The following is a 24921-nucleotide window of genomic DNA, read 5'->3' on the forward strand; positions in this document are numbered from 1 at the left end:
ATGATATTGGATGCAGGCTATTATCAAACATGCTTCCAAACGGAAATAGACTACCCACCTCAAGAGACATAGCGAGGCGCTATGTGACATCTCTTGGAGGATTGGATTATGATCACATACATGCATGCGTCAATGATTGCATTCTCTTTCGTGGGACGCATAAGGAGGCTCGACATTGTCCCACTTGCGTTAATACACGCGATTTTTATACTTTCATTAAAAACATATTATGATTTTGTGTTTTCTGGTTTGTACATAGGATGTCATCAACCTCCTCAAGCAGTTCTGGGGAAGGTGAGACAATGCGTCATCGTAATCGCGATGTGTTGTTGGGACAACGGATCAAATGTATGTGTAATCGATGTCAAGGATGCATTGTACGAGCACGTCGAATTACCTTGAATCACATCTCCATGTATGGAGAATGGAATCAAACAGGTTTAGAGGTGAGTAGATGTAAATTGATGGTATTCAAATGACTCATGGTATCCAAATTAAATTAATAGAGTTGTAATATATAAACTCTAATTGAAGCAGGATGCAGTACCACACCCTAACATGGTGCCCTACGCGCGACGAGAGCACGCAAAGCATCAACGAGATGATGCTGGAGCTTCGGGATCTATTGTCAGAGATGAGTGGGAAAGGGATGACAATAGCCCTGCACCCCACGAAGTTGTGGAAGAGGAAGTGCTGATGATATGGTGCAGAATCTTTTTAAGGATGATCCCAAAGATATGGACGACGATGATATGCAACAAGAGCATCTTTACAAGGCTTCATCGACACCGGTTTTTGAAGGGTGCACATTCTCTATTTTACGTGCTTCACTTGAACTACTCAATATACAAACAGTTTATGGATGGAGCAATGCAAGTCTTGACGCATTATTGAAGTAAGCATTCTAACTTACAAATTTGAATTAGTGGTTTAAGGTTTAGGATTTAAGACTAATTATAATTGATGATATTGGATGTAGGCTATTATCAAACATGCTTCCAAATGGAAATAGACTACCCACCTCAAGAGACATAGCGAGGCGCTATGTGACATCTCTTGGAGGATTGGATTATGATCGCATACATGCATGTGTCAATGATTGCATTCTCTTTCGTGGGACGCATAAGGAGGCTCGACATTGTCCCACTTGTGGTGAAGCAAGGTATAGAACAGATCTGAAGAGTTTTGATGTACCTCGTAAAGTCTTGCGACACTTTCCTATAATTCCTTGCATCAAACACATGTTCAAGTGCAAATCCATAGCAGAGCTCATGTCATGGCATTCCTCACATCGATCGGATGATGGCATGTGGAGAATTCCTGCAGACACTCCTGCTTGGAAGCATATTGAAGATGAGTGGCCCAGCTTTAAAACAGAGCCCAGAAACTTGAGACTTGGCCTAGGTATGGATGGAGTGAATCCATTTGGTTTCAAAAGCACCGCATACAGCGTGTGGCCAGTTGTGTTGGTGAATTACAACCTTCCACCATCAATGGCGATCAAGAAGGGACATCTTATGTTATCCCTTCTAATTCCAGGGAAACATAAAGTCAAGCATATGGATGTTTATCTTGAACCGTTGATTGATGAGTTGGAGGAACTATGGAGAGGTGTTGCGGTGGTGGACATTAGTAGGCCTCCCTCCTCTCGACACTTCGACTTAAAAGCAGTGTTGATGTGGACAATGCATGACTTTCCAGGATACAGCGATTGTTCTGGTAAGAATTCTAATTACCTCCCTACTCTAATACTATTGGCTATATATATTAATTATACATATTGACTTTATTATTCTAACTTTTATTTATATTTTAACAGGTTTGAAAACATCGGGTAAACATGCATGTCCTGTTTGTGGCCCTTCGTTAGTACATGAGTATGCTGACGGTTTATGTAAGACCATATTCGATAATCATCATCGATTTCTTCCCTCAAATCATCCTAAATATGTTGCTAGTAAGAGTAACATTCCTCCACAAACACTTCGTGCAAAAGATTGGAAGCGTATTTGGGAGTCTACAAATATTCTTCCTCCAGATGGCATGAACAGGTATAGTAATGTTTTTTCAATCTTGTTTTGTGTAGTCTCTAATTGGATTAAAGGTCACATAGAACAATCCCTTGTGTAGGTACTCCATTTTTTTTCAGCTACCATATTGGACCCATCTTAAGATCAACCATCTTCTTGATCCCATGCACATCTTCAAGAATGTGGGATCTGGTATTTGGGAACATATTATTGGTAAACGAGACAATGTTAGCGTACGTGAGGACTTGCGGGTTGCAGGACGTATGCGTCAAGCTTGGCCACGAGAGATGGGTGGGCACGTTTGTCTTCCGCCTGCACCATGGATTATATCAAAGAAAGAGGAGAAGCAGGTAAAGCAGGCCATCACCACTTTGCGTACTCCCACTGGATGCATGAGATCATTGAAGGGAGCCTTTACAACCACTAAGAAAAGAGGCGTTGAGTAACTATATGGGTTGAAGTCCCACGATTGGCACAAGATGCTTCAAGTAAGTGTTTTCCAAGTCTTGTACGTTGAAATTAAATTTTGTAATGCTATAAACCATACATACATGTGCTCTTATGTGTGCAGTTTATACTACCTACTAGCATCGACCATTGTGCAAATAAGAGTTTGAAAAAATGTATTTATAAGATGGGCGAGCTTGTGAGGTATGTAAAACCCATGTCAGATCACCCTTCACTATACCTTGCAAAATGAACGTGCATGAGGTATAACGTACTATTTATTTATTTTTCACATATGTTAGTTCCAAAGCAATTGATCCAGCCACGTTGGATGATGCGCGTGTTATGGCAGTGGAGGTGGTTTGTTTGGTAGAGGAGACTTTTCCGCGAACCATTCTCACAAGTCAACTACATCTCATTGTGCATTTAGTGGACGAAATCGCTTTATGTGGTACTGTGCATGCACGTTGGATGTTCTTCCTAGAGCGCTTCATGAAGACCTTAAAAGACTTTGTGAGGCAAAGTGCAAGACCTGAAGGAAGCATGGCCGAGGGTTGGTTGATACAAGAGTCTCTTGTATATATTTCAGAATTTCTTGGTCAAGTGGACAGCTCTTTGCCACGACTATGGAGCAATGAAGAGGACTTGAGGATGACCTCTATTGTGCCTCAAGGAAAAGGATAGAGTAAAGTAATTGACAGAACATTCATTAGGAACTCAATGGAGTCTTCTTGGGCCCTTTTATTTGGCAGTTTAAGGGAGTCAAACCTTTTCTCTTAATAAGAAACGTTTTCTAATTTGAATTTTGGGGGAAAAATGGAATTTAAAATCTAGCGGATAAAACCATACCATGTAACATATCTATGGAAAGCTCTTGATGCGTAGATCACGGATCTGTAATCTCCGCTCAAATCGGAGCTTGTATGTAGAAGTTATGGAGGTCCGAAAATTGTAAAATTGTCCCCCCCTTTTTGGGGAGAAAAGTGTACCCTTTGACCACTCTTACACCTCTCTTAATCACCAATGGTTTTTGCTTACATGGCGGGCTCCTATTTGTCAAAAAGTTAAACGTTTCCATAACCTCATGGCAAATTAAAGGGCCCAAAAAGACTCCATTGAGTTCCTAATGGATTGATGATCTCAATTTCACTTGCATCCTTAATAGTGATGTGATGAGCAGATGGGTTACAAGATATGAGGATGCAAAGACAAAAAGGCAAGCAGAAAGAGCTCTCTTTTGGAGGCAACATGGCTCTCGTAAGGCGTACCCTAAGCATCTAGCAACACTTCCGAATGATATCCATGTTGATTGGTTGCATGAGGAAATGGAGAGAGTAGAGAGCAATGAGGGGCTGCATATCACGACGGAAGAATGGGAGTATGCACGAGGATGCATGTTAAAGGTACATAGAACTAATGTTTTGCATTAGTTGTAAGTGATTTGCTTTTAATATTTATTCACATTGCTTACACAAATATTGCTTCTATTTTGGTCCAGTGCACTATGTTCAATGCTATATGGTGTGAAGGCAAGCATTTTCGAACACAAAGAATTGATGAAAAGAGGAATACACAAGATTGCGGTGTCATTAGTAGCTTTGAGGGAGCTAATGGAAAAATGGATGATTATTGTGGCATAATCCAAGACATATTTAGGCTTGACTTTCGTCGCTTCTTTGTGTATGTTTTGGATGTCAAATAGCAAATGAACGTGGTGAAAAAAGGGCCTGATGCAATGATAAAACGCCATGCAAGTGGCTATGTAACTATTGACTCTACAAAGTTTTGGCAAACAAAGAAAGATAGGCTCGTATTGCCACAACAATGTGAGCAGGTATGCATTTTTTTACTAATGTGTTTCATGTATATATATATCTAAGCTCGCGTACCCCTTGACTTTTGATATGCTAATTAATTACTATGGTATGTGTATTTGAGTAGGTTATCTATCTACCAATGGTGCATGACATTAAATGGTGGTACGTCATCCCTATTGCACCACGTTCCAAAGTGATGTATAATACATTCACTGATATGGAGCATATGGAGGATGTAACAAGCCGCAATGAAGATGATGTCGAACATGCCATTGAAGATGTTGTGATCGATGATCAAGAAATAAGAGATGATCATGATAATGAGGATGAGCATGCCATTTCTCATGATCATGAGAATGACCCTACCATTGAGGATGATGGTGATGTTGATGAGGATGATCAGGACATCGATACCATTATCAATGGAGTACAGAATATCGATAGTGGAATAAATTTAATCGTAGCCTTACAAATTGATCAAATGGATATTGATGTTGATCGTTTGGCAAGGATGGATCTTATTGAAGATGAGATCGAACCCTAACCAATCCGTCACTGTATCGTTCTAAATTGATGACATTTCTATTGTATGTGTTGTCTTTTAATTATCATCTCATATGCATGATTTATTTTTGAATATATTTCATTGTTGTAAATGCATGTAGTGGGATTATGTAATGATATATACTGTAATGTACTATGAGATGGTTTAAAGAAAATAGTTCTTAATTTTGTAAAGAATTTCAGTTTTTCTTTGCCAAGCGTGCATTAATGCGTGTATGGCAGCGTGTATTATTGCGTGTATTTGAACGCGCTCGAATGTGGGACCCCTGTCCCGCGCGAGAAGTGCTACTTCCGCTGCTAGCACCCTGAAACTGTTGCTCGGTGGGAACAGGGATAGTGTTTATGCATCGTTACTCTACTCCACCTAAGCCAAGAACTGTGAATTCATTTAATAATTCACTAGTTTTTGGAGCTTCCCTCTTTCTTCAATCCCCATTAGTGGCTCCATCAGCATACTTAACCAATTGATTGGTTGGGGGCCTCTACCATGAACAAAGAATCAAGCAAGTTGTAAGGTAATTAGTGAATATTGATCTTTCTATAATTTCTCAATGTTTCTCTCTTCTCAACCCCTCTCAAGCTTGACAAGTTTAATTGGTATGGTTTTTTTAAATGCTCTTGAAGTTTGAATAGTAGTGAAGAGTTACATAATTTAATAAATGCTATTGAAGTTAATTTTCATTTATGTTTAAATTCTAATGATTTTTATGTAAATTCTCTCTCTCACTCAAGAAATGGTCATACTCATGACCCGTTCTCAACCCAAATGAAGCTTTTCATAAAGCTTTTCCTTAACCCAAGATTAAGCTATGCTCGAGGCCAAATTAATGGCTTTTTTCTATGCTTTTAGTTTATGTATATTGATGATTCAATCCATTATGGATTAATAATCCAATTAGAGATCATTTTAATTATTTCCTTAATGATAAACATTATCCCTTAGAAAAATTGAGATTTATCAGTCATAGCAGCGGAGCTATGGCAAAAATTTTATAAAAATTATGCATAAAATAATCTCATTCAAAGCATAAAAAGAGGACTTCCTACCATATTCTAGGAATTATCATCCTAGATTAATTGAAAGAATTTCATTACAATCATGGAGAAATTGAATTTTAATATCATGCATAAAGGATAAGTTTTTATATCAAAAGTGTTATTTTTACCATTTTTATTTCATGCATAGAAGTATGCATAATGGATAAATTTTTATATCAAAAGTGTTATTTTTACCATTTTTATTTCATGCATAGAAGTATGCTCTTTTGATATAAATTATTTTTTTAATGCATACTTCTATGCATGGAAATTAAAAATGATAAAAGTAACACTTTTGATATAAAAAATTTTCTTTTATGCATACTTCTATGCATGAAAATTAAAAATGATAAAAGTAACACTTTTGATATAAAAAATTTTCCTTTATGCATACTTCTATGCATGAAAATTAAAAATTATAAAAATAACACTTTTGATATAAAAATTTATCCATTATGCATACTTCTATGCATGAAATAAAAATGGTAAAAATAACACTTTTGATATAAAAATTTATCCATTATGCATACTTCTATGCATGAAATAAAAATGGTAAAAATAACACTTTTGATATAAAAATTTATCCATTATGCATACTTCTATGCATGAAATAAAAATGGTAAAAATAACACTTTTGATATAAAAACTTATCCTTTATGCATGATATTAAAATTCAATTTCTCCATGATTGTAATGAAATTCTTTCAATTAATCTAGGATGATAATTCCTAGAATATGGTAGGAAGTCCTCTTTTTATGCTTTGAATGAGATTATTTTATGCATAATTTTTATAAAAATTTTGCCATAGCTCCGCTGCTATGACTGATAAATCTCAATTTTTCTAAGGGATAATGCTTATCATTAAGGAAATAATTAAAATGATCTCTAATTGGATTATTAATCCATAATGAATTGAATCATCAATATACATAAACTAAAAGCATAGAAAAAAGCCATTAATTTGGCCTCAAGCATAGCTTAATCTTGGGTTAAGGAAAAGCTTTATGAAAAGCTTGATTTGGGTTGAGAACGGGTCATGAGTATGACCATTTCTTGAGTGAGAGAGAGAATTTACATAAAAATCATTAGAATTTAAACATAAATGAAAATTAACTTCAATAGCATTTATTAAATTATGTAACTCTTCACTACTATTCAAACTTCAATAGCATTTAAAAAACCCATACCAATTAAACTTCTCAAGCTTGAGAGGGGTTGAGAAGAGAGAAACATTGAGAAATTATAGAAAGATCAATATTCACTAATTACCTTACAACTTGCTTGATTCTTTGTTCACGGTAGAGGCCCCCAACCAATCAATTGGTTAAGTATGTTGATGGAGCCACTAATGGGGATTGAAGAAAGAGGGAAGCTCCAAAAACTAGTGAATTATTAAATGAATTCACAGTTCTTGGCTTAGGTGGAGTAGAGTAACGATGCATAAACACTATCTATTTTTCAACAAGGGGGAGGCTTCTATTTATAGGAAAAATTGAGCTCCTAACCAAACAAACTGATTCTAGAATTTTCTAAATCAGTTTGGTCAATATTTGACTATTTTTAGGTCAGTTAAGCTAACTTTTTGGAACTAGACTTGAATTAGGAGAGAGGAGAGATGAAATATCTCAATTTTTATGAGTTTAAAACTCATTCAAGCATGTGAAATATGCACCTCCTTTAAAAAACTCCCCTTCCTTACATATGTGTCATAATGGAATCATTTTAATATTGCTCATAGTTTTTTTACTAATAAATCTTGTACATTTTCAACTCTTCATCTTATGTGAAATATGCACCTCCTTTAAAGAACTCCCCTTTCTTACATATGTGTCATAATGGAATCATTTTAATATTGCTCATAGTTTTTTTTACTAATAAACCTTGTACATTTTCAACTCTTCATCTTATGTGAAATATGCACCTCCTTTAAAGAACTCCCCTTCCTTACATATGTGTCATAATGGAATCATTTTAATATTGCTCATAGTTTTTTTACTAATAAACCTTGTACATTTTCAACTCTTCATCTTATGTGAAATATGCACCTCCTTTAAAGAACTCCCCTTCCTTACATATGTGTCATAATGGAATCATTTTAATATTGCTCATAGTTTTTTTACTAATAAACCTTGTACATTTTCAACTCTTCATCTTATGTGAGCATTTACTCATTTTTGGGTATCTTCTTTTACAAATTGGATTTATCTCCTCCCTACACATGGATTGATGCTATTGGTCCATAGGAACCTTAATTGGACCATAATCCAAAGATTTATGAAAATCTAGACCCTTAGACTAAGGTTCTTTATACCTATTTCTCATTAATTCCAATCGCACATTGGAAAATTCTTTTTGGATTTCTGTTTCAGGGGAATTCATCTTAATTATATGAGATATTTTTCTATCCAAAAATATTCAAAATCTGAATATTCTCTCTCTAGAATATTTTCTCTCTCTAGGTTAAAACAGTTAGAAACAAGGTCTTTATATTTCTGAAGAGGGATTGATTACAGGGGAAGATACTAGACATCAAAAAGGGGTTGGGAGAGGAATCTTACATTCTACCCCACTTAAAAAACGTGAGATGTCCTCATCTCGCAGTTGGAGTATGATTTCTTTCATCATCTTCTTCTTCTTCAATCACATTCAACTTTACGCCTTGGAAGTGAACGGTCGATTTTTCACTGGTATTTTGCTGGAGTATGAATGACTTGAGAACTGTCGGTTAAGCCCTTGGTTTTTCAATTGCAGTAAAGATCTGCCCTCCTTTCCTCTTCTACTTCTTCTGAAATTGTGACTGCTCTGGCTGCTGCAGTCTGAGGTGGAATTCTTTCTCTTTGATTGCCCTTGTTCCGGAAAGGAGTTCTGAGGTTACTTTGGGTAGAGGCAGATGGTTGATTTAGAGTTCTTCTGGGGTTACCCTGGCTTGGGTGAGACGGACCCTGATTAGACTGGTATGAAGGAATTGGTCCATGAATTCGGGGTCCTAGACTTCCCTGTCCCCTTGACATGGCAGGAGTTGGGCAGTCTTTTAACTGATGACCAAAACCTTGGCATCCAAAACACCGGTTCTCACTTCTGGGCTCATTGTTCTGCATCCTTAAAATAGATGGTCCTCCTGAGAAAGTATTTTGGGGGAAGGATCTTCCTTCACTTTGGAGTCTTCCTGCATCTTGATTCTGAATCGGTCCTTGCTGCCTCTTTGGAGGTGGAAAGTTTGAAGTACCTTCCTGGGCTTGGAATCTTTTAAAGTTAGAGGGTGCAGGTTTTGGCGGGACCTTTACTACAAAGGCTTTGGCAAAATCCTTTGCCATTTTTACTGCTTCAGCCATGGACACTGGTTTGGCATTTTTGACCAGTGTGTCCAAAGGTTCGTTCATTGCCCGAATGAACCTGGCCATGAGCTGTTCTTCATCTAGAGGTGGTGAGTATTTGAGTAGAAGAGCAAAGGCCTGGTGATATTCTTCAATGGTTTTGTTCTCCTGCTTTAGTTCTAAAAATTCGTTCATTTTGGTTTCCAAAAATCCAGGGGGACAAAATCTCTTTCTCAAATAGGTTTTTAGGTCATTCCAAGATTGGGTATTTCTATTTAGACGGTTGGTGTCACAGTGGTTCCTCCATGCTACCCTGGCTGTTTCCACTATTTTGAACCGGCCAAGAGCTATTTTGCTCAGCTCATTATAACCTGTGACGTCAAAATACTCTTCCATGGCTTCCACCCATTTCTCCACAGTCTCACCCAGGTTCTCCCCTTCTCCTTTGAAGGGTCCTGGTTGAGTCCTATGAAGAGCCTTGCGAACATCAGGATCAAGTTCGTTATCTTCAGTGAGACAGGGTCTGGCTGCTGAACGGCTACGATTTCCTCGTCTCATGATTCTGTCAAAAATTTATATATTAGAGAGAGAATAGTTATAAGATTAGAGAGGAGATTCTTACTTTTGAATACCTCAAAAACTGGGGAGAATTCTTACATTCTACCCCACTTAAAAAAAGCGTGATTATTTTATTATAAAAGTTGATTATTTTATTATAAAAGTGTGACTTTTATCATAATTGAATTTCATGCATAGAGGTATGCATAAAAGTTGATTATTTTATTGTAAGAGTGTTACTTTTATCATATTGGATTTCATGCATATAGGTATGCATAAAAGATATTCTTTTTATACTAAAAGTGTGATTTTCCTCATAAATGGATTTTATGCTTAACTTAGATGCATAAGAGAAATTCTTTTATTCTAAAAGTGTAATTTCCTACCAAATTGAATTTATGCATAAGAAGATGCATAAAAGATTGATTTTAATTTCGAAAGTGTTAGTCTCCTTAAATGGAATTTATGTATAAATAAATGTGTAGAGAAATCTTATATCAAATATAAGAATTCTCTTTTTTTTTTTTTAAGATATGAAATGTGATAAGATGTGATAAGAGGTGTATGAGATGTGATAAGAATTGATAAGATGCGTATGGAAAGTGATAGGATGTGATAAGAGGTGTATGAGATGTGATAAGAATTGATAAGATGCGTATGGAAAGTGATAGGATGTGATAAGAGGTGTATGAGATGTGATAAGAATTGATAAGATGCGTATGGAAAGTGATAGGATGTGATAAGAGGTGTATGAGATGTAAAAAGATGTGATAAGATGTGCATGAGATGTGATAAGATTTGATAAGATGCATATGGAAAGTGATAGGATGTGATAAGAGGTGTATGAGATGTAAAAAGATGTGATAAGATGTGTATGAGATGTGATAGAATGTGTTAAGATGAGTTAGGATATGTTAAGATGTATATGGGATGTGTTAGGACGAGAATGAATGTAATATGGTTGTATGAATGTGATGTGGATGTATACATGTAGATGTATATGTATGAATGTGAATGTTGATGTGAATGTGGATGTGGATGTGGATGAGGATGTGGATGTGGATGTATGGATGTGGATATGGATGTGAATATATGATATGTGATGTGAAGGAATCTGAAGTGAAGAGATGGAAAATGATGCGATTGGATGAGTACACATATAAAGGGAATGTGGAATAAGTAATGTGGATTATATGAGGGATAATGTGGAAAAATGAGAGTTAATATAGAAATTGTATTTGTAAACTGTTTGTAAATGCTGTTTGTAAATGGCTGTTTTATGTCAAGAATGCTGGGAAAGCATTTTGACCGTCTTGGGATTAAGGTCGTGGAGACCTAACTGATAAAGTTGCAACTGCTGACGGAGAGTCAATGGAGGACGTCTCGCGTAGCAAGGTCGGCCGAGGTCTTGACCAGCCTCGGTTCGATTAAAATGGTGAGCTTCCGGTACGGTGGATGAGGGACCAAGGAAGCGGCCTATGAGTGAAGCGCTAGGTCACCTGCGAAGGATCCTAGAGGGTGCTGACCATACGGTGCTCGGGCTCTGGGTCGCCCAGGATACCCACGCGTGCGTCGAGGAAGATATTGGAACAAGGAGTAAGAGTTGTTTTGTGAAACCGGGCATGGATCTGGTTGATTGACCTTGCTGGTCTTCAATGGATGAGTCCATGGCTCTTTATATGGATCTGTTGGTTGATCTTGCTGATCTTCAACGAGAGTCCATCTTGATTTTTATAAGTGATTATATTGCCAAGTATTATGGGCTAGGAACTATTGAAAAGGCCCCTGTGTGGACAGGTGGTGAGCGTTCTAGTTGCCAATGATGCCATAGATACTCTGATGAAGGAATGATGGGAAATTATGAATCAACTGGATAAATTGGAAGATCGTGATCAGTGGTACTATGGTTTCATTAAAGGATTGTTTTAAAGTTAGCTGATGCTAAGAAAAAGGCAATTTCATATTGGGTGTGTAAGTGGTGTGGCTAGTTTTATGTTTGCATGAACTTCCGGCTAGGGGGCCTTGGAACTCTTTTCCTTGGTACCCGGAACAAAACCTAACCAAATTCCAAATTGGATCCCATCACTACAGTGGTTGGGCGGTTGGCTAACCCATGGGATCGGATGGGGTTAGGCTGGACTGATGGATCCGTAAATCGAGACTCAAAAATTAAGTGGTGTGGCTAGTTTTATGTTTGCATGAACTTCCGGCTAGGGGGCCTTGGAACTCTTTTCCTTGGTACCCGGGACAAAACCTAACCAAATTCCAAATTGGATCCCATCACTAGAGTGGTTGGGCGGTTGGCTAACCCATGGGATCGGCGGATGGGGTTAGGCTGGACTGATGGATCCGTAAATCGAGATTTAATTTCTATTATTACGATAGATGAAGTAAATCCCGGATAGAAATTGTTCTATGGATAGGAATCAACGGCTGTGCCTCTCTTGATGGGGAAAAAAGCATTGATCCCAATGATCCAAGTGCAAGTTTCTTCCTTGATTTGACCAAGTACCGTTAAAGGTGCAGTCAGATCAGTTGATCCGTAATGATCTTGACTACGTTAGAGTAAAGAGTTATCCTGGTGGAATCGCCAATGCTTTCCGGGTAAAGGAAGTTTTTCCGGTTTCGGTTTTGGACAAACCAACGGATTAGTCTCTTGTCCGGATATCCGTGGGCGAGGCCCCGAATGTGGGACCCCTGTCCCGCGCGAGAAGTGCTACTTCCGCTGCTAGCACCCTGAAACTGTTGCTCGGTGGGAACAGGGATCTCACAGTTGGTATCAGAGCCAATTGGTTAATAAAGATCAACTGAGAAGCCAAATATGTCAAAAATTTATCAAGAAGCACAAAAAGGTTGTAATTGTGTGATATAATTCATACAATTTGATATTCAAACTGAAATTCGTAATTTAGTAATTGGGACTTCAGATGGAAGTACCGTAATTATATAGAATCCGTGACTTGCTTGAGGCCTAGACATGATGGTATTTACCTTATAATTCCAAGGGCCATGACTACCCGTATATACCGCGAGAGTATACTGCAGCTCTTTACTGACAGTATATACGAGTAAATCTAAGACTTGAAATTATAAGCGTTAATACTATTCAGAGGATTATTTCGAATGTGGTTGATATGATTTTTAATTCTGTTTGAGAATTGATGAATTGATTTGGATTCTGATTGAAAAATGATGATCCATGAAATTTGGTTGAAATGTAATAAGCTGAGCGAAACCTCAATGAGGATGAATGGGACGAGTCCCTGTGATGATATTCATAACTGGAATGATGATAATGATTTCAACAAATCACTATGAGATTAGTGGATTGTGCTGTCAGATTGCTACTATTAATACTTGACCGTTAGATCAAGTTAAGGGATGACAAATTGAGAACTTACTTGACTTAAATTCCCGTGGAGGAATGTTTAGAAGGAAATTTTTCGGTCTAATGGACCATTATTATGTTAAAGATATGAATGATATGATCTAAATGAATTGTTGATGAGTTCTAAGGGATATTTATCCCAGTATTCTGTTGGGTTGACCACAATATAAGGAACCCCAGAATAAAATTTGGATCTTAAGAAAAAGAGTTGTTCTCTTCCTACGAGATGAGGACATCTCGCGCTTTTTTTAAGTGGGGTAGAATGTAAGAATTCTCCCCAGTTTTTGAGGTATTCAAAAGTAAGAATCTCCTCTCTAATCTTATAACTATTCTCTCTCTAATATATAAATTTTTGACAGAATCATGAGACGAGGAAATCGTAGCCGTCAGCAGCCAGACCCTGTCACTGAAGATAACGAACTTGATCCTGATGTTCGCAAGGCTCTTCATAGGACTCAACCAGGACCCTTCAAAGGAGAAGGGGAGAACCTGGGTGAGACTGTGGAGAAATGGGTGGAAGCCATGGAAGAGTATTTTGACGTCACAGGTTATAATGAGCTGAGCAAAATAGCTCTTGGCTGGTTGAAAATAGTGGAAACAGCCAGGGTAGCATGGAGGAACCACTGTGACACCAACCGTCTAAATAGAAATACCCAATCTTGGAATGACCTAAAAACCTATTTGAGAAAGAGATTTTGTCCCCCTGGATTTTTGGAAACCAAAATGAACGAATTTTTAGAACTAAAGCAGGAGAACAAAACCATTGAAGAATATCACCAGGCCTTTTCTCTTCTACTCAAATACTCACCACCTCTAGATGAAGAACAGCTCATGGCCAGGTTCATTCGGGCAATGAACGAACCTTTGGACATACTGGTCAAAAATGCCAAACCAGTGTCCATGGCTGAAGCAGTAAAAATGGCAAAGGATTTTGCCAAAGCCTTTGTAGTAAAGGTCCCGCCCAAACCTGCACCCTCTAACTTTAAAAGATTCCAAGCCCAGGAAGGTACTTCAAACTTTCCACCTCCAAAGAGGCAACAAGGACCGATTCAGAATCAAGACGCAGGAAGACTCCAAAGTGATTGGGTATACTTGCGAGATGAGGACATCTTGCACCTTTTAAGTGGGGTAGAATGTAAGATTCCTCCCCCAGCCTTAGAGGTATACAGGAGTAAGAATCTCCCTTTCTGATCTTATAATTATTCTCTCTCTAAAATAAAAGAAAGATTCTGTTTAGAACCTTTTCCCTGAATACTTCTCAAGAGTCCCACCTGTTTTAAGGATTCAGAACAATGAGTTCAGAAGTGAGAATCGATGTTTTGGATATCAAGGTTTTGGTCTTCATTCGAGTACGGCCCAAAAGAAGTTCTTTATCTCTTGGGAAGTATAAGAAGTTATCTCCCAGATATTGTGGACCAAAGAAAGTAGGTGATCTAGCTTACGAACTTCTTTTATCTCCTCATCTCAAAGTTCTGAATGCCTTCTATAGAAAAATGTGCCAAACCCAAATCATGGAAAGACGGTAAAACTTCAGTGGCAAGATACCGTTGGCTTCTAAGTTACGCTAGCTCCTTCCTTTATATAAGTCGTAACTTTTACTTGTCATTCACAGTAATCTTACTCCCATCGATCTCCTTTCTTTCTTAATCTCCTTCATGGCTTGGCAACAAGAACTAGTTTTATCCATAATGATTCCTCACCTTCAAGACGCAAGTGAGTCTGTGAAGAAGGATTTTATAGAACAGTATGAGCGCTCACTTTTCCCTCACTTGGGAACTTCTGTAGCGCAGACCAAATGGCGGACCTATCAAGACATAACTAGGGTAACACCCTGGGGTCAGCAACATTTTCGTAACAATGTCCGCTTAGCCATGGTTATTGAAGCTTTGGGTTTGGGTCCGCGATACTACTGCGTCATGAGATCAAGGCATCTTGGGTTTTCTGAGCGGGTCTTCTTACTGGCGTGTTTTCTTCCTCATGAGAAGATATGCCTTTACCCCGTTTTTGGCTTGCCTCTCAGAGGTCCTTTTTCTTCCACCATCAAGTTTCTTTGTTCCTTCTCCTTTGACCAACAATTCTTTTCAATGTAACCTACCTTGCCACATGCATCACATACAAGCTTAGGGTTGACAACATTGGGCCATTACATGCTCCATCCTTCCAATTGCTATATTTGATATTGGATTGTTAAAGAATTTAGTCTGTCCTACTGCTTGTTGAGCTTTGTTATGTACCTTTTAATTTCTTATCTTATTCAAACAAAGCAAATTCAACACTTTCAAGATTAAGATAGATTATTAAGAGTTTTTACCATTGAAGAGAACTCTTGAGGCATTCTCTTGTTGTTGATGTGGTGAATAATATTATCCTCAAGAATTAATATAATGATGGCCATGGTTTTTCTATAATTTTTTATACATGCTTTGACTTCATCGTCACTCCATTACTCACACTCATCTCCATTTACTACCCCCCAAAGGTCCTTTTGCATTAGTAGTAGATACATGACTTTTGTTTGCCATGTATGAAATCCTTTACCACTGAACTTATGCACAAGGTTTGAGTGGACATGGCTCACTGAAAAAGGGTCTTACCACAAGATTACAATCTTTCTTGGGTATTTTATACTCCCATAAAAATATTAAAAGAGATATTTGGCTCAACTTAGTCACTGATCACATTGATTAATTGCAATAATCCAATGTTAACTCCCAAAGTAATAAAGATAGATTTTGAGAAAACAATTGAAGAGGTTATGCATCCAATTGAACCAAGCCCATTTAGGAGATGAAATAGTAACAGAATAAGGTGAGATTAGGAATTTATCAATTCAGATTAGGAGTACTAATTTGGGATTATGGAGTCTTCATGAAAATCTCACCAAAAACTAGCAGTAGGTCTACATCTCTTCGAACAATACACCATTTGCAAATCCGTCTTCACCAATGTGTTCTGTGTGATAAAAAACCCCATATAGGTATGTGAAATTAGGTGTTGGTTGTGTGATCTCGTTAGTATGTTGATTTTCCCACAAAATTTTGGTGTGGGATTGTGCGTTGATTTATGTCGATGTACACCGAATCAACCCGATTCCTTTGAGTTACATGGTCGTTATGTTCTCTCATTTTCTCTAGGAAGGTTTTCCCAATGGAGGAGAGAATACTAGGGAGCCCTCCACCACAAGTTGGTTTTCTTCCACATGTTTCTACTTGGGGGGGTCACTCATAAATATGTAAGCATAGCACACGTGGGTTCAACAGAAGGGATTTTCCAAATCATTTTTTAACACATTTTTTACATACACAAGGGTACCATTTAAAGGGGGTATTCATAGGTTGAATAGAAAAAGGGTATGTTTTATTCATGAAAAATCCACAAATAAGGGATTTTTTAAATAGGCCCTGAACACACATGATATAGAAGGTTTACATATAGTGAATCCCCTTAGTGTTTCTATGGATAAGATGAGATAATTACTCACATAGGGATTTAATCTTGCTAATTTCAATATTATGGAATGATAATGAGATAAAAGGGATGACATTGGCTCTGATACCATGTTAATTGAAGTGGATTTGAAGAGAATATGAGTACATATCCAAATAAGGTGAGAGCTATGGTGGATGAAAGATGGAAGAAGACAAACTTAGAGCATAATGTTGACACTAATGAAGATAGAAAATACACGATAAGGGCTAATCACATACTCAATTTTTTTCCATACATAGGTATAGAGATCCATATTTGCAAGGTGATTGATAGATCATGTAGGAAGGTGGTGTTGAGAAACATCATAACAAGGAAGTGGTATTTGTCTCTTGCATAGACCTGTATCATCAATTAAATTTAACATTGAAAAAAAGTAAACTTACAAATTTAAAAAGAAACTTTAAAGTAGTAAATGGCACAAAGTTTATAAAACAATCTAAAAATATCAACACTTTCAAGATAAAAGAACATTATAGGAAAAAAAGATGGTTCGTATTATTAAATGCAGAAAAAGATACAAAAATCATAACTCCAATACCACAAAATTGAATCAAGATTCTACTACTGCTCAATGGGGGCACCATCAAGTCCATCCCCATTTGGTTTGCACACTCTAGTGAGGCATAAGCCTTCTTGTTCTTTTTGGCTTCCCTAATTGGTATCTTGATTCTTGTATATGGCATTGGTTTTTTTGGTCTCCATGACCAAACAATTGCATCAGTCGTTCCCACACTCGTGGATCTTCCTTTTTCTCCATCCAAAACCCCTTCCAACAATTGGCCCTAGGGCTATTTAGATGATATTTTTTGGTGAGCTTCCTATAGTGAGCTTTTTTGTATTTTGGTGAGCTTTCTTAAAGATTTTTTGGTATTTTGGTGAGCTTTCCTATACTGTGTGGTGGGGCTCGGAGATGGCCTCTACTACACCACCTACGAGCCCTTCTCTTGTTTATATGTAATTGTCTTTTATTGTTTTATACTTACCCTACTCTTGTTTGCATGTTTGTAGGATGAAGAGCAAGAGGATGATCTGGACTAGGAGCATGAAGTGGGTGGAGGAAGTGAAGATGAAGACAAAGACGATGACACACTGGAGGAATCCAATGAGGATTTCGAGTAGCCTCTTCTTCCTTGGTTTCTTTTTTGTATATGGCCAAAGGCCCAACCAATCAAGAAATATAATATACATTTGGTTCACTTGAGTTCTTCTTAGTTTTAATTTCTTTTTCAAGTTTATATTTGTATTTTAAAATTGACTATATCAATTTTAAAAAAGTGGAAGGGTAGACTGGGTAGCCTTGTGCTACAGACTCCCCAATTTGCACTAGCTTTGTTTTCCATGCAAATATATTGCTTCTCCAGTAGCAAAAATAGCAAAAAATATTACTGCTCAATAATAGAATAAGGTTGCTATTTTCACTGTTGTGTAGCGATCCCATTTGCAGCGAAAACAACAATGTTTCTAGTAGTGAAATACACCTAACATCTCCATAGCGTTCTAGTTATAAAAGTGCTACTATTTTCGCTACTAGACTTTGATTCTGTTGTAGTGAAATAACAATCTATGCTTCCTCTTACACCCTTTTAAAGAGAGCTTCAAAACCCCATTGTAATGTAAAATCATATTTATCTTGCGTAGGGAGGTAGTCGATTGCTTCAAACTATAGACATACAAATAATGAACATTGATTTTATGTTGTTATTTAAGGTACCCTTTTTTTCTTAAAAGATAAGATACAGTTTAATGCAATATACTTACAAATATTGATGGGATATCTGCTCCTCTTTCATGTTGTGTGGTGGTGGCCTCTATAACAACACCAGCAGATACATAAGAAGAAATTGTAAGAGGATCAAAACTTGGAGACAATAGGATCCCAACTCAAAAGACACTATCAGCCACCAGGATTCAAACCTTTGACCAATGGATGACACAAACAGACACCTCTACACCCGTCAATCCAAGCTGACGGTTACCTCCAACTTTTCTTCTTGGTTAGATTAAATCACCAAGACCTCTAATCTTTAGTCTAAATGCATGAGCTGGCTTTAGCTAACAAGTAGTTGATGTAAATATCTCCCATCTTCAGCTAACAAGTAGTTGGCTTCAGCTAACAAGTAGTTGACCTAAAAATCTCCCATCTTCCCTAAACAAGTAGTTAACAAGTAGCTGAAGCCAGGGCTGAAGCTAACAAGTAGTTGGCTTCAGCTAACAAGTAGTTGGCTTTAGCTAACATGTAGTTGACCTAAATATCTCCCATCTTTCCCAGACCGATCGTATATTGACTGTTATCCAAATAAGACACTAGTTGATGACCCCAAGCCAAAATTGTGTGCCTGCCAATATCAACACACTTCAAAATCTTGCTTTAGAACTCCATAGCACTTGTAAACATCCCCTTGCTGACTTGAATTCACTTTAACTCATGTAGAAATTTAAAAAAATTTCCTCCAAAATACTCCTTTTGTTTCTAGTCTAAAAAATGAGCCCTCCTGGATCATGTTCATTCCTCCCGCATTAGCTAACCTTATAGAGACTACGCCAAGGCCTTTCCCAACTATTGGTTGATCCTTTTCTCACCCCCTGATGAAAGAAAAACTAATCCAAAATTGCCTTAGATGACTGACACAAAAATGCACAAATTTTGACCGTAGTTTAGAATAGATGTCTGCACAGTAAATTCCAAATAGAAGCAGGCCTTTTTGTCCTCCAAAAGTGTCCTCCAATGATAGCCAACTATAAACACTTGATCCTAAACTTTTTAGAACCTGTTGCCTCCCTTTTTGCTCACTCTCTGTCAACACTAGTCTACCCTAACTACCTACAAACTGGCTCGGATGATTGACCCACAGAATCCAACCCCAGTATGCATCCTCCTTGGTCTTTTTGTCCTCCTAGTCTAGCTAGCCTTAATCTCTCAATCCTCGAAGCACACTAAACATCCCTGTGTGTTATGTGGAACTTCTGCTAACTCTGTGGTTATTACTGTTACCAATTATGCTTTTGGAGGCAAAACCAACTGACATAGAAACCCTAGCTGGATCAGTAACTTACTCTTTTATGTCCACCAAACCCTCCTAGCCCTTCGGCTTCTCTAACTTCAAGTAGATATGTCCTCGCAGACTTTTTACTACCCACAAATGACATACGATGGACTGATCTGATCGTTGATTGGTTGATCTGATGGCTTACTCAAGTGGAGAAGACTTTTTTAGTTCTGAGTTCTATAGACCTCTAAACCCTCTAAACACTCAAATTACAAATAGATATAACTCTATAGACACCTGCTACCTAGGCATGCTAGTAGCTCCCAACACATGTGGGGTGCTACCTTGGCATGTGGGTAGCTACTGACATACACCAGGATCTCCCCCAATGCATGTGGGGTGCGACTGAGGCATGCCAATAGCTTCCAATGTATACCAGGTGTGTGCTACCTAGGCATGCCGATCGATATCAACATACATCGAGAGCTCTCCATATATTCTGGGTGCTACCTATATGCACTATGAGCTTCCAATTCATGTCGGATGCTACCTAGGCATGCAAGTAGCTTCCAATATATGTTGGGTGCTACCTAGGCATGCCGGTAGCTTCCAATGTATGCCCACTGCTTCCTAGGCATGCCGATAGCTCCCAATACACTGTGGGTGGTGCTACTAATGCATGTGAGGTGCTACGTAGGAATGCTGGTAGCTTCTAAGGCATGTCAGGTGCTACTACCTAGGCATGATGGTAACTAGTTGTGTTGACATACACTGTGAGGTCCCAATGCAGGTCGGGTGCTACCAATGCATGCCGGTAGCTTCCAATGCATGGTGGCAGATGCTACCTAGGCATGTCAGGTGCTACTACCTAGGCATGCTAGTAGCTTCCAATGTATGATGCCAGGTGGTACTGCATGCGTTAGCTACTTACATGCACAAGGATCTCTCATTACATATTGACCTAAGCATGCATATATTTGATTTATGCATGCATAAGAGTTTTAAGTATTTATGTGTATGCATGGATAGATGGCAAAAAACTTACAGCGTGATGTTACATGTTGTGAGAGGTGCCCAAGGCTAACAAACATGGGGAGTGGAAATATATAATAAATAAATGATGATGTGTACAGAATCCAATGTGGAAAGGACATCATGGCAGGGGGAGGATAAGAGTAGGTGCAAAAAATAAAAATATAAAGCATATGGATGAGGGAAGAAGGCACAATTGTTCTAGAAAGCCCGCGAGGCGATAACAGGGAAAAAAAGGGGGAATTAAGATAATCTAGGGGAGATAGATGAGTAGACGGGGGAGAAGAGAAGTGAGAGTTACAAGAGTAAGTGAAGCACGTGAAGGATTTACAGTGAAGAAGCAACTAGATGTAGGACAAAAAGATCTTCTAGTTTTCAAAGGTTGCAAAAGTGGTGTTCATAGCAATTGTATATTCTTGACTCAAATCAGACTTTCACTAAACCTAATTCGGATACATGGAAGTAAGACTGAAATCAGAATACATATGTGGATGACAAAAATGAGTCCGAATGCCATTACAGAACGCAGACGGAACACCTTAATTCATCATATCCAAAACACAATAGTGCGGCTGATTAAAAGCCCGCATCAGTTACAAGTGGTTATAACTGCATTCCTTCATCGAAATGTCCCCAAGACATAATGAAAGTCCGACTAAGTTATTTTGCAAAAAGACTTACAAAAAGGAATTGCTAAACTTGAAAACTAAAATAAAAAGTAATTTATGGTATTGTAAGTAGAGCCCTAACAGCAATTGAGAAGAAATTGGGTGAGTCAGAGTAGAGAAGATGTCTAGGTCCAGAGAATCAATCAAGAGATGTGTACCCAGTGGTGTAAGATTCCTCCTCAGCCTGAATAATGAATAAGCCTTTACTTTAATCCCCTGTAATCATTCCCTATTTCTGAATACAAGAAAATATTATTTTTCCTTATTTTGCCTAGTGAGATGAAAATTTCTAGAGAGTGATAAATCAATATTGAGATATATTTTTGGATATATAAATTCTACAAATATCAAAAATATGTTTCCTTGAAATAGAAAATCAAAATAAATCTTTCAAGGTGTAATTGGAATTAATTAAAAATGATTTAAAAGACCTAAGCCGAAGGGTCAAGATTTTCTGAAATTTTTCGATTATGGTCCAATTAAGGTTCCTACACGGACCAATAAGATTAATCCAAGTGTTGGGATGAGATAAATCTAATGAATAAAAGAAAATACCCAAAAATGAGTAAATGCCCACATAAGATGAAGAGTTGAATAAGTACAAGATTTATTAGTTAAAAATTATGAAATATTACTAAAAAAAATAAGCTATTTTGGAGTAATCATACCATTTTGACACCTTGGTAGGAAAGGGGGAGACTTCAAGGAGGCTCATATTTCACACATGTGAAGGAGTTTTAAACTCAAAAATATTAAGATATTTTTATCTCTCCTCTCTCAGGTATCAAACCAAATAAAAAAGGGAGCCAAATTGGTCCAAATCTTGTCCAAATTCAGCCAAACTGAAGCTGGAAAATTCTATAACTTTGTTGGACTCAATTAATGGCCTCCCTCACCTATAAATAGACCCTCATTCTTTTTTATTCTCATCTCTCAACAACTAGACCATGCCAGTATTACTCTAAAAAAAAGCATATTTTCTATTATCCTCTAAAAATCCTCTACAATTTGGAGAGATTGGACCTTCTCTCTCTCTTCAACCTTCTTTGGAGATTTCCTCAACATACTAACCAATTGATTGGTTGGGGGCCTCTCCTAAGACTAAAGAATTGACAAGCAAAATAAGAGGTAAAGTGTGACTTTGTGATTTTTCTTCTTCTTTTAAATGTTTTTCACTTCTCAAAACCCCTCTCAAACTTGAGAAGTATTCAATTGAATGGTTCTTCAATGTAAATGAAACTCTGTAATGAATTTTAGTGATTAATCACATAAAGTTTATATTTATGCTTAAATTAAAATATTTTTTAAGCATATCTCTCTCTCCCCCAAAGAATGGTCATTCCTATGACCAATTCTATATTATAATGATGCTTCTCATGGATCAATTCTTAATTCTAAAAGTAAACTCTATGCTTGTCAAATTAGAGGCCAAAGAAGTGGCTTTTTAATGCTTTTATGTTACTTAATTTATGATAAACTTAGGGATTAAATCCATAAATTGAAAATTGATCCAAATGATAGTTATTCTATCATATTGTATTACTAAACCTTATGCTCTTCAAATATATTCAAAATTATCAGTAATAGTAGTAGCGGAGCTATAGTAAAAATTTTGGAAAATTAACACATAAATCATTTTCATGCATAATATGAAAAGAGGACTTCCTACCTTATTCTAGGATTGGTAATCCTAGGTTAATTGAATAATTCTCATCATCACCATGAAAAATTTCATTTTTAATGTTTATGCTTCAAATAGTTAATTAGAGAAAAAGAGAAATTTCTAGTACTTTCATTTTTATATGATTAAAGAGAAATTCCCATGATAATGGAGATCCATGTATTATTCCAATGGAGAAAGAGGAACATTGGAATTTCAAAATAATGGATATTTTATTTAAAATTAAAGAAGAATTTTAGTTAAATTTATTTTTATGCATAAATAAATTTAAATGATGAAAGAGGAATTCCCACCATATTTGGAATTCAATCATTTAAATGAGAAAAGTGGAATTCTTACTATAATGGAATTAATGGATATTTTTATCTAATTTTTAAGAAAAATTTTAGATAAACTTATTTTTTATGCATGAAATATTTAAATGATAAAAGAGGAATTCCCACCATAATTGGAATTCAATCATTTAAATGGAAAAAGTGGAATTTTTGTCATATTTGGATTAATGGACATTTTTATTCAATTTTAAGAGAAATTTTGGTTAAATTTATTTCTATGCATAGGAAAATTTGAAATGATAAAAGAGGAATTTCCATCATATTTGGAATTCAATCATTTAAACAAAAAAAAAAGAATTCTTGGTATATTGGAATATTAAATATTTTTATTTAATTTAAAGAGAAATTTTAAATAGAATTTATGATAAAAGAGGAATTACCATGATAATTGGATTGCACTCGTTAAATGAGAAAAAGAAGGATTTGAATTAATTTTTAGTGTCAAAAGATGAGTTTACACCATAATTCTACCTAGGGAATTAAGGTCGAGAAATTAAGTAATAGAAAGAATATCTTTGGATATTTTATTTGGTTAAATCACTAAATCGGTATTTACCCAAAAATAGATGTTTATCTGAAGGGAATCCTTGTTAGAGCTAAACTGAATGAATTTGGTTAGACTATGAGAGGGACGGAGAGTAAACCTACTTGTCCATCTCTCGACATGAATCAAGCAAAAACTTCGTGAGACTGATTCTAGTTCCTAAATACAAAGAATAGACTACCGTTAAACCAAACTAGTTTTCCTTTGACCGAAATCACCAAGAATCTAGTTGGACAATCAGTCAAATGATAGGTAGATTACTCTGATGAGAGATCAAGGATCCTCATATCTTGAAACTGGGAATTATGGAAAAAAGGGGTTCTCTTGAACGAATCTCAAAACTGGGAATTTTACTTGCATTGGAACCTCTGTTTTTCAGTTAAAGGACTGTTTTTACATTGGAATGTGGGAGGAAGCATTTGGCATGTGTTCTTACTGAGAGGAGGTTCGTTGCAACAGCTGGCGGTGGGGAGTCATTCAGGGATGTCGCTCGTGGCAAAGCTTGCCGAGGTCTTGACCAGCCTCGATACGGTTAAAATGGTGCGCTTCCGGTACGATGGGTGAGGACCGACGAAGCGGTTCCTGAGAGTGAAGTGCTAGAACACCCAAGGAGGATCCTACAGGGTTGTGACGAGGCGATGCACGAGCTCGTGGTTGCTAGGACACCCATGCGTGTGTCGAGGAAGATTCGGATGGTCACTCACAGTAGAGTTAAAAACTTCAACAGTTACGCTACTAAGAAATGCTGATGTGCCCCAGATGTGTTGTAGTGGGTGTGAGATCCCTGTTCCCACCGAGCAACAGTTTCAGGGTGCTAGCAGCGGAAGTAGCACTTCTCGCGCGGGACAGGGGTCCCACATTCGGGGCCTCGCCCACGGATATCCGGATAAGAGACTAATCCGTCGATTGTTCCAAAACCGAACCCGGGAAAAACTTCCTTTACCGGAAAGCACGGGCGATTCCACCAGGATAACTTTTTACTCTAACGTAGTCAAGATCATTTCTGATCGAGCTGATCCAATTGCATC

The 24921-nt window shown here is 37.2% G+C and overlaps 1 protein-coding gene across 1 annotated transcript in view; it reads left to right on the forward strand.

The window, feature by feature from the left end:
• The first annotated feature begins 1398 nt into the window (after positions 1–1398).
• The window catches only part of LOC147607034 (uncharacterized), a 65878-nt gene continuing 42355 nt past the window's right edge, over positions 1399–24921 (forward strand). The window contains exons 1-2 of the mRNA XM_086791481.1: positions 1399–1719; positions 1820–1957. Of these exons, the coding sequence (XP_086647607.1) occupies positions 1407–1719; positions 1820–1957 (451 nt within the window). The 5' untranslated portion in view covers positions 1399–1406. The remainder of the gene's footprint in view (positions 1720–1819; positions 1958–24921) is intronic.

The sequence above is a fragment of the Cibotium barometz genome, chromosome 56 (assembly GCF_041138505.1).
Source record: "Cibotium barometz isolate CiBa-2024 chromosome 56, ASM4113850v1, whole genome shotgun sequence".
NCBI lineage: Eukaryota > Viridiplantae > Streptophyta > Polypodiopsida > Cyatheales > Cibotiaceae > Cibotium > Cibotium barometz.